Raw genomic sequence first — 15,273 nt, 5'->3', positions numbered from 1 at the left:
TATATAATTAATCCTATACATTTCAAATAATTATTGTGGGAAGGTAATTCACTGCTTCGTATAAAATCGCAGGCACCGAACAAGGTGTGAATGCTTCAATCTTGAGTCTTATCTCATGCCAGAATTGGAACAACGTGTCCCACTTTGCACCAGTACTTGCCACTTAATATCCAAAACAAGCTAACTCGTACTGAACACGTCACAAATTGTACATTTATATTTTATCTTATAACGCATCCATCACCATCTCACACCAAAATAAAACAAAAACCACCTAGCAAACGTACACTTGAGAAGACACTGAACCACACACAACACATAGCACTTCATATACATACAGAAACATAACAACTATGGCGGAACATGAATATCAACAGCAGATAGAATATTATGATGAAACCTTTTTTTTGTTAATGATATGTTTGCCTTTCTGATGAAACCCACTCCTCATCATCTTTTCAGCCCTCTTTTGTTTTGTGCAGCCTTTGTACTTGTGTCAGCCATGGTCGGGTTGGCCATGTGCACTCGTCGGAATTTCTTCGTTTGTGTGGATTTTCCGGTCATTTCGGCATAAGAGCCGGCGTTGGGTTGGACAGAGGATAAAATGGAGTCAGGTGAGATGGTGGTGGAGCAAGGGAAGGATTTTGCTGGGTATCTGGAGCAGAAGGTGGAGGACCAGCGTTGAAGTTGATTGATAAAGCTTTTTAAGCTTGTTTGGTTCAGTTTTATTAAGTTCGATAATAAAAGATGAAAAAGTACTACTCTTTTTTTTCTTTTTCTTTTTTTTTTTTTTCTTTTTTCCTGGTAAAAATTAAAGTTGTATAAATTGTATAACCAATAAAGCTCGTGGAGTTCTAGGTGAGTTGTTAATTAATTTTATGTGCTTATATATTGCGTGGATTAAATGTTTTTGTTCGCTGTATTGTATGGCATGGTCTGAGAGACTCATACTGTTTAAGTATTTATATTTGAGTGGGAGCTTGGAGTTAAGACTAAAAGGTCTACATTATATGGATTAAAATTTCAGAGTTTATAAATAATCCGAGAATTTAAATTTATTAATTATATAAAAATTTAATGGGGTGGATTGATTTTTTTATAAATTTTTTTTTTATTTATGAAAATTCCCTCTTACAATATAAGCTAGGTTCCATTTGTATGTCATTGTAGACTTTTTCGAAAGATACTGCAAAGGATTTCAAATTAATAAAATACACACTTTCTTAATTTGCAATAATGGATTCATTAAATGTAACAAGCTCAATGATTAATCGTGAATAAAACTTGTCCGTATAAAGTAAGGTCGAACATGGTTTTGTTGAAAGTCCCGGCTCAGCTCGAATCTATGGAGTTAATGCAGTTTTAATTGGGAATGAGATTAATTCATGGGAAATATGTCCAAATATATGAGTTTTAGAATGATTATTGGAATCCAGTTCGAGCTTATTTTAACTCATGAAAGCACCTTCCCTCCTCCTGAACAAACGACGTCGTTTTAATTCTTGACAGTGTAATTAAGCACCTTTTGAAGATTTGGATTAGTTTGTTTCAATTTTTTGGAAAAAAAAATTGAAAATTATTCTCACTTATTTTTCCTACCACAGTGGAACAATTGTAATGGGAATTTTTTGAAAATTTTTAATGTAAGTAATGTAAATAGTAAATACCATAATTTAACAAAATTTCAAATTTTTTTTTCCCCAGACTTTGAAACATTGTGCAGTATATAATGAATCACACTAGAGCAAAAATTTTAATTATATTTCACTATTATCATTCTTTTCTTTATCTCAAGTGAACTCAGTCGATCACATATCCTTTTCCAAAAAAAAATTCTACAATTAATAAGTTATTTTTACTATTAGATCTAATTTTTTTAAAAAAATTCTTTTTTATTTTTTTATTTTTTTGAAGGGTTAAAAAAAAAAAAAAAAATTCTGATTAATACTTCATTTTTTGTTAATTTTTATTATGACCTTTTTGTCTCTTATTTTTTACATAATTCAAATTTTATTAGTAGATTTTTTTTATTATTATTATTTATTATCTTGACAAAATAGAAAGAAGAGAGATTAAAAAAAACGTACGAACACACTGATCACTCTGAGCCTTATCCTGGTGGCAGGGTTAGAAGAACAAGTGCCCATGCAACCCATCCTATCCACGTGTCCTATCTCGCCACCAACACGTGCCACCTAAGATAAAAAAACAACACACACTAAACACGTCACAACCCATCTAGCTAGCAAACATCATGAGAAGACACTGAACTATACACATATAGGTATAGCAGCAATATTGCAAATGCATTCATAGACAAGTATGGCGGAAGATCAAAAACAGCTAGAATATGGTGAAACCCAACGCCAAGTCTCTGGCACGACGGTGCTCTACTCATCCCTCGCCGGCGTTGCCGTTGGAGGACCGCTCTTGGTGATGATGGGGTTCAGTTTTCTGGCAACAGTGACACTACTCCTTGTAACCTCTCCACTCCTTATCAGCTTCAGCCCTCTCTTGTTTTTTGCCGCCTTTGTACTTGTGTCCATCATGGCCGGGTTTGCCACCACCGCGGCCACCGCACTTGTCGGAATTTCTTCCTTTGTGTGGATTTTCCGGTCATTTCGGGGCATAAGAGCCTGTCTTGGCTTCGACGAGGATAAATTGGAGTCAGGTGAGATGGTGGTGGAGCAAGGTGAGGATTTTGCAGGGTATTTGGAGCAGATGGTGCAGGACCAGCATGAAAAAGGAAAATGAGTGTGGAAGTTGAAAAGTTCTTAAGCTTTGTTTGGTTGAGTTTTCTGTAACTTTTCTTTTTTCTTGTAACTTTTGATAATAAAGATGCAAATTAAATTCTTTTTTTTTTTTCTTCTTCAATTTCTAAAAGTAACTTCTTTTTTTTTTTTTTTTGAAAAATGAGAGAATTCTCTAAGTTAATGAAGTTTTAAGTAGGAAGGTGAATAATTAATGAGAAATGGTGAAGGCATTTTAGTACAATGTGAGTCACAGGTTTTAAAGACAATACTTAATTTGAAACCGAGAGACTATTATATAGAATAATTATAAGTGGGTTTGATCCCAAGAGGGAACAACCAAACAGAATAAGATCTGCGAAGCCCAAAATCAGGCTAAGCCCAAACAACAGACCAAAACAAATAGCTTTTCTCGGTTGCAAGTTGGAATTCCTTTTTTAACCAAAAAAAAGTTGGAATTCCTTTTCAAAAGGGCACCAAAGCAAAAGCCCAGCTAAGATTTCGGTACTAAACATAACTTTAATTTGTTCAGAATTAAAGTCAACTGTTGGAATTCCTTTTTTAACCAAAAAAAAAAAAAAGGTTGGAATTCCTTTTCAAAAGGGCACCAAAGCAAAAGCCCAGCTAAGATTTCGGTACTAGCTAAACATAACTTTAATTTGTTCAGAATTAAAATCAACTGGAGAATTGAATAAAGCAAATATTTATACTTTTTATGGATTAAAGGTAAATAATTTATTACGAGTAAGACTAATCCATTCAAAACACACATTTAAAGACTTGGTGCTTCAAAACCATATGCCGGTCTCGAGCATTTTTGTGAGGGATAAGTTCATTTCCAAGAAAACAAATTGTTTTAATGAAATTGTCACATCACGGTTGTCATTGTTATTTTATTAATGAAAAAAAAAAATCTAATGTAATCGTTGACATTAAGTCTTCTCTCTTACACCAGAGTGAAATGTAAAAAACACGTTTATTGTATGTTTATAGTGCATATCACACCCTTCATGTTCAAAAAATAACCTTAAAATATGACATTTGTGCAAATAGGTCATACTTACAAATTTAAGATAAAATTAGACTAAAATGCCCTTACCAAGGCATTTTAAAATATATAAAAAAAATATTATTTTGTGAAATGACCAAAAAAAGGTATACTTCTTAAGACATTGTTTTTTTGCCCATCTCACGTAACATTTCGTCTTCAGTCTGGCAATCACCAAGATCACCGACAAGAAGCATTAAGCAACGTACAACAACCAACAGAGAGTTTCATAACAGAGATCAACCAAGCTTGAAAGATGATGTCCACGAAGAAGTTGTACAGTTCAATTGTTCCAACAACGGCTTAAAAGAAAATTGTCTAGACATCTATGAAATCTGGCAAAAGCTCTGGTGATCAGACCAAACTCTTTAGCGATACAACCGCAAGCTCCAAGTCTTGCATGGTTCTTCGGTGACCATCTAGCTATCTCAGAATCCTAAATTCTCTTACTTTGCTCTCTTAATTAGAACTCTGAGTGCACTTCATATTTCAAGAAAACGGATGTTAGATAAAAAATTCTATTTTTCATTCATTTTCTCAGCAATCAAACATAGGCTTAGCCGCTTAGGGGCTTCTGTAACATATACCTTCCTCTTGAGAACTTGCAATCTGGAGACGAATAAATTAAGGTGCTGAAGGTAATCGTCTTAAGACAAATCGCCAGGAGATTATAACTGACATTTCCTTGTCTACAGTGTGGTGGTTGCGTGAATTGATTTCTTGTAGTACTCAAAAGGGACTCTCAAGAACTGGTGTTCGAGTTTTAGAGACTCTGCAAACTGAGTGAGCTTCAATGACGGAGTTGTGACAGCGGCAAAGACAACGTTGGTGACAAAGTTTAAAACAACCTGAATTACCTTTTTTCTTGTTGACCAAACAAAGTAAATTGTTTAGTTCTTATAGGATTGTATTTTTATCGAATAAAGTACTTTGCTTACCAAACCTAATTTCTTGAGGGCACAGTTAGAGAAAGAATGACAGAGGAGAGATAAGATAAACCATATTTAGGGGGCGTGGAGTAGAAGAGAGAAAAGTGGGTCTAGAACTTAAGGCATCGTTTGCCTGGGCTGTGCCTGACTGGTCGAACAAAGACGAAAGTCGGCCATAGTGATCCGGGAGTCCTATGTGGAAGGGATCTTGCTCAACGGATCAAAGGTACGCCAGGGATAACAGGCTAATGACTCCCAAGAGCTCTTATCGACGGAGTCGTTTGGCACTTTTTTTTTTTCTTTTTTTGTTTTTTTATTTTCAACTAAAACGTTTTGCAAATCATTTGAATGACCTTTTTTGGTTGACGCGAATTCCTTACAAATCACTTTCCATTTTTTAATTCACCTTACAAATTTGTTCAATCAATAATTCTCAAATTGTTCAAGTGTTAGATTTTATATAAGGAAACAATCTTTTGCCCAGAGACCAATCTCATTGGTAGTTTAAGTTATCATTAATCCCAATTTATTAATCTTAATATTGATTATTGAACTTCACTAGACTGTGAATACGAATATATAAATTCTATATATAAAGTAATGTGCACAAAACATCTATATAGTATGAAATTAGTAGCATATATATTTTTTTGGACATTTTCGAAAGAGTAAAAGGACAAAATAAATATTACAACACTTATTTATGTCTAATTTTTAATAGAGGAGTAATTTTGTATAATTTTAAAAAATTAGGAGTGTTTATTATATATTTTTTCAAATAAAAAATAAAAGTTATACAAAAAAACAAATATATTTTATGTGTTTTTGGCGCTTCCCCGCTTTTATACCCACTGCTACTGCAAGACAATGAAAAAGAAACAAAAGGGAGAAGTATTATTTAATGTGATGTCAAATCGGGATCGCCGCTGTTAATTTAAAGACAAGATGGTCGGTCATAAAGTGCTCATTATTCCAACAAATCTAAGATGGTACAAAAGGTTAAACTAAATACAGATTTAATTTTAACATTAACTAAACAAAGTTACTGTTTTCACTATTCAAATCACGTTTTTAAAACGTGAAGGTTCAAATATTTCACGACTGCAATCGAATAATAGGCCCTTAAAAATCAGTATGCACGCAAGCACATATATGTTTAAAGATTGAGAGGTAGGTAGTTAATCATGTAATGGTCATCATTGAAAGAATTGTGATACAAAGGCAAGTCATTTTATTTACATAGAAAAGTTAAATTTTTTTTTTTTTTAAACCAAAATCAATTATTTGTCCATGTGAGAATATAAACCCTCACTATTCATTTTAGGTTGCACGTAAAATAAAATAAAAAATCCAACGTACCCTTATTTTTCTTACTGAAATAAGTGATTTTATCAAGAATTTAGCTTAAATTATATCTCCACCTTTTCAATAGAGGCCTAAAAATCGAGTTTCTAAAAATAATAATAATAATATGAGTCACGTAACTATGACAAAGAACTATTTATTTATTTATTTTTGAAAGGTACTATGACATAAAACTTTTCATAGAAGAATCAAACATATATTATTTTTTCCATGAAAACATTACTACATAGTATGGATTTTTTAAAGGTGTATTTGTGTTGACATGTAATCAATACTTTTTTTTCTCTTAAAAATTGTTTTAAAAATATAATGAATTGCCTAACCAAAAATATACTCAAATGTGGAAAAACAGTATTCACGTACTTTCTCTTCCATTTGCACCCGCACATGATTTTCTTCCCAAATAGGTGCATGACTTTTTGGGTACAAAATGTTTAGAAAAAGTGGTCCACGCCCCCAAGCCATGTCAGCACGCATCTGCGGATCTGTTACCACATCAACACCATGTCATCAGCCACGCCATCAGATGGTTTGTCTTTGCCAGCCACATCTGACAAATCTGATTTTTTGGCCATGTCAGCAGTACAGCCAAATCAGCATAAGCGAAAAAAAAAAAACGTAAAACAAACCATTCCAAAGCAAGCCAGTTTTTTGCACTTACTTCAGATTTTCTATCCGTTTTGGCGTATTTTAAATGGTACAAAATGAGATTACGCTGGTGGATTTTGGAGTGGGTTCAAGCACATCCTATTTCAATTATTCTTGATGGAGATAATTACTCATTTTGGAGTCAATTTATGCATAATTTCCTTAAGGTTTGTAAACTATGGTCTTATGTTATTGGAGATCATCAAACGCCAGTTCAGAACAATGAAGAATCAGCAGATGCCTACGCGACACGCATTGAGGACTGGGATAGCAACAACCACAAGATTCTCACATGGCTCCGCAACACAGCAACTCCCTCAATTGGTATGGAGTTTGGGAGTTATGAAACGGTCAAAGAAGTCTGGGACATGCTTGCTTTTCGGTACTCCGACTCTGATGGTACTTAACAACATCACTCGATGATTTGACTTTATAATCTTAAATAATAATCTGACTCTGATGGTGCTCGACAAAATCAGTTGATGGTTCAACTTTATAATCTCAAACAAGAATAAGGTGAGTGCATTACTGAATTTTACTTCCGTATGAAATTAATCTCTTTTGGATCAATTAGCACTTTCAGAACCATCATTGGAACATCTTTCTGAGGCGAAGAAAATTTTGAAGTATTAGAATCAGCTTTTCACCAGTTTCTGATGAATCTGCGTAGTGATTTTGAGTATGTCCGCAGTCAATTTCTTCATCGTTTACCTCTCCCTTCACTTCATCAAGCTCTCAATGAGCTTGTTAAAGTGGAGACACTTGCAAACTTTTCGTTACAAAAATACAACATCGTTTAATTAGGAGATAATTTTTTTTCCCGCTAAATTTGGAGCCAAGAAGCAATTACTTTGTGCAAAATAAAAATATAAGTTACCGTGTACCTTTAGCATTCCATGAAAGCAGCAACAAGTAATGGAAGCAATCAATTTTTTTTTTTTAATTAATTTATTTTATTAATTAAATACCCAAAAATACAAAAAAAATACAAAAAAAAAAAAAAAAAAAAACCAAAAACAACTTGGGATCAAAACTGGTCAAATATGTCTGCCTATTCAGCACATGTTATATTCAATGTACTACATCACTCTTTACCAACGGAAAATGATAGGTTATCAGAATGGAAATACTTACACGTAGACTAAAGGAGTAGAAAATTCAACAAGAGTAGAAAGTTATTGAGTTACTATCTGGAAAAAAAAGCACGCACTAGGATGGTGGTTGTTGAAATGAGGACAATGACTAAGAAATATGAACTGATTGTTCTTGGAAGCTTTCTAACTTCAACTTTTTTTCTTTTTCTTTTTTTCTTTTTTTCTTTTTTTTTTTTGTATTGGTTATTGGTAGAAGTATAACTTTTATTGATAAAAAGGAAGGAACTTTATCTGATAATTGGATTGCCTAAACTTTTGGTCTTGTCTTTCAGTCACAACAATAAAGGAAAAGGCAATTTTTTACTCATTTTCTTGATATTTTTCTTGTTAGAGAAGCAAATTACTACCCACACATTAAGGGCAAACAGTGGTAGGTAATGGGAATCTTATATTTACGAAGTATCTTAAGCCCAAACTCACCTTATAATTAAAAAAGAAATTGAAAATACAAAAATAAATAAAAATAAAAAATAAAAACCAGTTCTCTCTTGATCTGTTTTTATATTTCCTTGATTACCCTTCTTAATATGCTTACAAGCAAATGAGTCCCTGCATGTAGAGAGACTACCTTTTTTTTTTTTTTTTGTTTTAAAGTTGTGACCTTCTCACCACAATAGAACAAATTTATCATTAGTCAAACTTATTAAACTTGTCCTCTTTTAACTCTCTTACCCTAGAAGTATTCCTCAATAATCATTACCAATAGTCAATTCTAGTCCTAAAAACCCATGCTAGCTTCTTATCCAAAACAGAGCGAGGATAAATCAGTTTATGCCAACGACCATAAATTTGGATGGTTGTGACTTTAAGTGTATTTTAATACAGTATAAAAAAAAAAAATAGACAAACAAGAAGGAAAGGAAAATCAAACTTCATATCATCTTACTTGTGTGTCCAACATTTGAAAAAGTAGAGATGGAGTTGAAAAACTCTTCTTCACTTGGTTTATTAAATGGAGAAAAAAATAATAATGACTTTTGACACATGATGATTTAGGGGCTCAAAAAAATTCTTCCGCAGGGTCTTTTTCTCTCTCCATCATGTATTTGGTCTTTAGATGTTATAAACAATTGGTGGAAAATTGTAAAACAAGAGTATTGAGTGAACTCTGTCATGGTCACAAATCCACTTACTCAAGGGTTATGTTTATCGAGTGAAAAGGATATTTATGGCAGTGTTCTCTTTTGCCGGCCCCATGGTGTTGAGTTGCCCTTGAGTTGTCCCTTAAAATATCAGACTAGTGCATTTGACCATATATTATATAACTACTCATTAGCCCTTTATGTTTGGCAGTACATGCAGGGATCGAATAATTATATGAGTGTGTGTATATATACACATTTCATTAATTATATTTACGACTGTCCTCGATTAATTTTTATATTAAGCAAGATTTTTTTACAAATTAGAGAGAAAAATTATGCGTATTCATTCTTGTAGTGAATATTATTAAGAAAATTTCAAAAAGTCCAATTAGTTAGGACTCAGGAGTCTACAACTCTAGAATGTTTTCAATTGTAAGAATTGAAAATCAATAATGAATCTTGTTTTTGTAATGGAAGGACATACATATATAAGTTGATGAGAGTTGTTGATGTGATCCCGCACAAATCATTCATAATTATGAAATTATATTTTTTTAAAAATAAGTATAGCCACCATCTCCGATTTTTCTTATTCATTAATTTCGGAATTATGTGCACCATCAATTGGGATCACCCACTTACCCTTATAAATCAGGAAAGTAATAGGGAGTAAATAAGAATAACAGAGACTGACTGAACTTAATAAAATAAATTATTTTTCTTATTTATTATTTTTCTGATTTTGTAATTACTAAAGATTTGTGACGTAAGAATTGCCCAATAAAAATTATGGAGGAAGAAAACCTACCCCAGCTAGCCCCATGTACCTTTGTCAGTCTGTACAAGTAGCAGATATGTCAAGATTTTTACATCCTTGCCATGGAATCTTATAAGTGGTGATCTCAAGACCTTAAAATTGATTGCCTAACTTGAACTGGGTAGAAAAATGGCAGTCGAGAACAATCTTGAATTGGCTAAAAGTTCCTGTGATGAAGATGATGACACTTCAATAAGAACAGGTAAATTCCATTCGAGTACTGTTTTACTTAATCTACTTGCAATTAATTTATATCTCACTCTGCCCAAAAATACAACTCAAACCAGGAACAATATGGAGTTGCATTGCTCATATAATCACAGCTGTTATTGGAGCTGGTGTTCTGTCACTCGCATGGAGCACTGCACAATTGGGATGGATTGCAGGACCAGTGAGCTTGCTGTGTTTTGCAGTCGTCACTTACATTTCTTCCTACCTCTTATCTGATTGTTACAGGTCTCCAGACCCTGTCACCGGAAAGCGAAATTGCTCTTACATAGATGCTGTGAGGCTGAATCTTGGTAGTAACAAAACCAATCTTGCTGTGTTGTTTTGATTCTTCTTTTATATGCCCTCTAATCTGGTAAAAGTGTAACAATTCAGGTAGGAAACATGCATGGTTCTGTGGTTCGCTTCAATATTCCAGCTTTTATGGGACTGGTATTGCTTATGTGATTACCACTTCAAACAGTTTGAGGTACTTTTCTTGATGAATCCTATGATTTGAAGTTCTTCTTTTTTCAATCCATGATCTATGAAGTCTGTTGCAAAATCATAAAATTTACATATTTTTTGTTTGTGAAGGTTGCCCCTTAATCACAAGAAAAGTGATATGTCTACTGTGATCATTTTTTTATCCTTCATCTTGCTGTAGTTATGTTAAGATTTGAGGGTTTTATATATATATATATATATATATATATATAAATTTGTTTGCATAAATAATGCAGAGCAATTCAGAGATCAAACTGTTACCACAAAGAAGGGCACCAGGTTCCATGTGAATATGGGAATACTCTTTATATGATGATATTTGGAGTTGTTCAGATTGTGATGTCTCTGATACCAGATTTCCACAACATGGCATGGCTATCTGTTGTTGCTGCACTCATGTCCTTCTCCTACGCTTCCATCGGAATGGCATTAGGGTTTGCAAAAGTAATTGGTATGTTATGAAATTGCATTTCAACTTCATTTCAGTGATTTTTTACAGTCTTTATTTTGCAAGAACATTGTCAAGCTTTTTTGGTCACTTGGAGAAAGAAAAAAAGAAGAAAAAGAAATGGTTCTCTACAGATTTCAGGCTCTTGTGTTTGCAATTGCAGAAAATGGGGAGATCAAGGGAAGCATTAGAGGAGTTCCAGCTGAAAATTTAGCCCAGAAATTATGGTTGGCCTTTCAGGGACTTGGAGATGTTGCTTTTGCATATCCATATTCAATTATTCTTCTAGAGATACAGGTACCAATTCTGTCCATTATATATATATATATATATATATAAAGTTCAAATTCATGCATTGATAAGAAGAGTATAAAACTTAATTATGATTCTTGTGTAATGAAGGATACATTGAAGTCACCCCCAGCTGAAAACCAGACCATGAAGAAGGCCTCAATGTCTGCAATCTTTATAACCACCTTCTTCTACCTCTGCTGTGGATGCTTTGGATATGCAGCCTTCGGGAATGATACACCGGGGAACATCATCTCAGGATTTGGATTCTACGAGCCCTATTGGATCGTCGATTTTGCCAATGCTTGCGTTGTTCTACATCTAATTGGAGGATATCAGGTACAATAATAATACAACATTATTTACTACTTAAAATCTATTGATGATGCTATATATATTGTTGCTTCTCTGCCTAAATGACCAGCATTTGATTGTTAGATGTACAGTCAGCCATTTTTTGCCTTCTTCGAAAAATGGATTTCTGAAAAGTTCCCGGACAGTGGATTCGTGAACAAATTCTACGCCTTGGAGCTCCCTTTGTTTCCATCTTTCAAGTTGAATCTGTTCAGGCTGTGTTTCAGAACAGCATATGTTATATCTACATGTGGGATTGCAATTGTCTTCCCTTACTTCAATGAAGTTTTGGGAGTGTTGGGGGCATTGAATTTTTGGCCCTTGGCCATATATTTGCCAGTGGAAATGTATTTTGTGCAAAAGAAGATTGGGGCTTGGACAAGAAAGTGGATTGTTCTTCAGACTTTTAGCCTTGTTTGTTTGCTTGTCACAATGGTGGCCTTGATTGGATCAGTTGAAGGTCTTATAAGTGCCAAATTAAGCTGAAAATATGTAGTTAATTTGATGTTGTTCATGGCGGGAACTATTAGAATATATAACGCCTTATGGTTTTAGGTACAAATGATCTTGAAGATGTAGTCTGCAGATGTGTATATTTAAGCCTGCACTGGTTCTTCACTTGGAAGGTGAAAATAATCTTCTGTAGACTTTAATACATAATTATTAGATGTTGAGTTGGCAAGGTAAATAAAAACCATATCATAAATTGGAATGCATTTAATTATAATAATCACCACTTTGCTTGATGTTTTCCTTAAATGTATATACAAGTCTTAACAATTTCTTTTTCTTAATACTTGCAATTTTCTTCAAAACGCGTCTACACAGATGAGGAGTGTCTACGTATATAAATATCAACAAATTTTTTTCCGACAATGTGAGACAGCACAAAAGTTGTCGTATTTGATCGTGCAAGGTTTCTTTTTCTAAACTATACATAAACGGTTTAAATTTGATTAACAAATGAGTTTAGCTTAAAAAAAATTGAACAGAGTGGTAATTAGGCCTAACCCAAATTTATAGTCATCCTCAACTCAAAGATTTGATTACCATCCTAATAGACAACTCAATCTCTAATCTAGTTTGTGGTATTCAAACATATACTTCATCACTTCTACACACAAGCCAAATCATCATTATATTTGCTTTAATCTGAATAGGATCGGCCATAAGATCATAATTTGTGTCAAATCGATCGAGTCATCGTCACACTATACAGCCCTAGCTGGGGTTGGGTTGGGTTGGGCCAAGAATGGGCCAGGTCCAAATTGCCCAATTATAGAAGTAAATGATTAAAGCCCAACACAAACGACTGCAAGCAACATGCAGTGCAAATTCTGAAATGAGAAAACACCCACCAGCCACTCTTGAAGGAAAGCTTTGTAATGCAAATAAAGTGAAGTATTTTAAGTCCATAAACAAGAATTGTCATTCAAAATGTTTGATTGCAATAAATGTCGGAATCACCCGCACGTGCGATAACCTTAACTTTCGCAAAGCTGAACCAAATTCCAAACACCATAAGTGGGTTTTGTTTTGTGTGATCAAATCAGAAAGCCACCCAACTTTTTACATAAGCACAGGCAGTCAACCACAGAGAGAGGAGAGGAGATAGGAGAGAGGAGAGAGAGAAAGAGAGGGTTGACCGGGCGTCTTGTGGGTGAGCTACCGGCCCATGTCTCACACGCTCAATGGCGTTGAATTCTTTAATCAAATCATGCGCCTTTGATGCCCATCTCCTAAACATACAAGCCCACCAATGCCATGGGCTTCCACTTCCATAACTACTATCACCCCTATTTATATTCCATCTCTTCTTCTATTTTACTTAAAAACTAAATTTACAAAATACACAAGAATATGCCATGCCTACATTTGTTTTTCATTAGATTTTTTTTTTTTTTTTTTTTTTTTAATTAAAGGAAAAAGTCTCGGAAAGAATTTGGCAAAGCAAAAGTGAGGCAGTAGAGAATTATCTTTCACACTTGGGTATTACATTAATCTTCTCCCTCTGTTCTGTTGGCTTTTATTAAACCAGGCAGGCATATTGTATAATTTGTGTCCTTGCCAATCAATCCATCAGCTTCTGCTCATAGCAGTAGAGTTTCTAAAGGAGGCTAAAAAAGAGAAGAGATGGGGAGAATTCCATGTTGTGAGAAGGACAATGTGAAGAGGGGACAGTGGACTCCTGAGGAAGACAACAAGCTCTCTTCCTACATAGCTCAACATGGCACTCGTAACTGGCGCCTCATCCCCAAGAATGCCGGTCTCTCTCTCTCTCTCTCTCACTATATATATATGTATGTATTTATGTTTGTGTGCATGATCAATAATGATAAAGCATATACTCAATTCTATTCATTTTCATCCCTATTAGGTCTCCAGAGATGCGGTAAGAGCTGCAGGCTGCGATGGACTAACTACCTTCGTCCTGACCTGAAACATGGCCAATTCACAGATGCAGAAGAGCAAACCATTGTGAAGCTTCATTCTGTTGTTGGCAACCGGTATGCAACTGGTAGTAATTAATTCATTAGTATTTCTTGAAATTGAAATATCATGGCTCTCAAAATCGAACATTTCATTATCTATATAGTTTTTTCTCTTCAATCACCCCCCTTCATTCTGTGTCTTACTATAAGAAGAAGAGATGCAATTACTGATCAAATTCTTATTTTCCTAAATGGACATCACAGATGGTCGTTGATTGCTGCTCAGTTGCCTGGCCGCACCGACAATGATGTTAAGAATCACTGGAACACCAAGCTCAAAAAGAAGCTTTCAGGCATGGGAATCGATCCGGTTACTCACAAGCCCTTCTCTCACCTCATGGCTGAAATCACCTCACTAGCCCCTCTACAGGTCGCTCACCTGGCTGAAGCAGCCCTTGGCTGCTTTAAAGATGAAATGCTTCACCTCCTTACCAAGAAGCGCATAGACTTCCAGCTCCAACATAATGGTCCAGCACCGGCCAATACTATAGCCACTTATATTACCAATAAACATGATGAAAAAGATGATACCATTGAGAAGATCAAGCTCGGATTATCAAAGGCTATACAAGAACCTGACATGATACCCTCAAACAAGCCTTGGGACTGTGCTGGTACAACATCTGCAAATTTTGCTGGGGCATACAGTGGTTTTCCTGCAACTACATCTGGATTTCTCTATGGCCCGTCATCTTTTGGCAATGAAGGGGATGGGTCTCCATGGAACCAGAGTATTTGTACTGGAAGCACATGCATGGCTGGAGACCAGCAAGGCCAGTTGCATGAGAAACTTGAAGATGAAAATGGAGAGGAGTCCACGGGTGGAAAAGAAACTAGAAATGGTTCTAGTGTATTCAATTCAGACTGCGTCCTATGGGATATACCATCTGATGATCTGATGAATCCCATAATTTAAGGGAGTTATTACAAGACTGGGAAAAGGAGCAACAATACAATCTTTATGGAAAATAATAACCTTCATATGGCAACAATAAAAGGTGCAAGTGTGGATAAAACTCATTCTATGGATTATGATAATTGACAAAAAAACATAAATACATGCAACTATTCTGATCGATTTTACATCTATTGTTCTCTTCTCATACAAAGAATGCAGTGTATAGATCAAGCAAAATATGATGATGAGGAAGATGTATCAGCCAGAACCTGCAAGTATT

At 34.6% G+C, this 15,273-nt stretch overlaps 4 protein-coding genes across 5 annotated transcripts in view; 3 read left to right on the top strand and 1 right to left on the bottom strand.

Moving 5' to 3' along the window:
- The first annotated feature begins 2,271 nt into the window (after window positions 1-2,271).
- On the top strand, window positions 2,272-3,357 carry LOC132310460 (oleosin Ara h 10.0101-like). Its single transcript, XM_059808631.1, has one exon. The coding sequence runs from the start codon at window positions 2,323-2,325 to the stop codon at window positions 2,752-2,754; it is 432 nt and encodes a 143-aa protein (XP_059664614.1). The 5' UTR covers window positions 2,272-2,322; the 3' UTR covers window positions 2,755-3,357.
- Window positions 3,358-9,804: 6,447 nt separating this feature from the next.
- On the top strand, window positions 9,805-12,366 carry LOC132308302 (probable amino acid permease 7). Its single transcript, XM_059806346.1, has 7 exons — window positions 9,805-9,998; window positions 10,084-10,317; window positions 10,400-10,493; window positions 10,747-10,961; window positions 11,122-11,255; window positions 11,361-11,588; window positions 11,688-12,366. The coding sequence occupies exons 1-7, from the start codon at window positions 9,926-9,928 to the stop codon at window positions 12,087-12,089; spliced, it is 1,380 nt and encodes a 459-aa protein (XP_059662329.1). The 5' UTR covers window positions 9,805-9,925; the 3' UTR covers window positions 12,090-12,366.
- Window positions 12,367-13,736: 1,370 nt separating this feature from the next.
- Window positions 13,737-15,054, top strand: LOC132308303 (transcription factor MYB80). Its single transcript, XM_059806347.1, has 3 exons — window positions 13,737-13,869; window positions 13,981-14,110; window positions 14,300-15,054. The coding sequence occupies exons 1-3, from the start codon at window positions 13,737-13,739 to the stop codon at window positions 15,009-15,011; spliced, it is 975 nt and encodes a 324-aa protein (XP_059662330.1). The 3' UTR covers window positions 15,012-15,054.
- The window catches only part of LOC132308301 (proteasome activator subunit 4), a 38,170-nt gene continuing 37,932 nt past the window's right edge, over window positions 15,036-15,273 (bottom strand). For both annotated transcript variants that reach the window (XM_059806343.1, XM_059806345.1), the window contains one exon: window positions 15,036-15,262. In XM_059806343.1, coding sequence (XP_059662326.1) covers window positions 15,221-15,262 — 42 coding nt within the window. In that variant the 3' untranslated portion in view covers window positions 15,036-15,220. The remainder of the gene's footprint in view (window positions 15,263-15,273) is intronic.

This window comes from Cornus florida, unplaced genomic scaffold (assembly GCF_030987335.1).
Source record: "Cornus florida cultivar Cherokee Brave unplaced genomic scaffold, ASM3098733v1 CherokeeBrave_3.0.0_Hap2_Chr05, whole genome shotgun sequence".
NCBI lineage: Eukaryota > Viridiplantae > Streptophyta > Magnoliopsida > Cornales > Cornaceae > Cornus > Cornus florida.
Note: the sequence above shows the minus strand (reverse complement) of the source record. Positions and strands in the feature narration are given on the sequence as shown.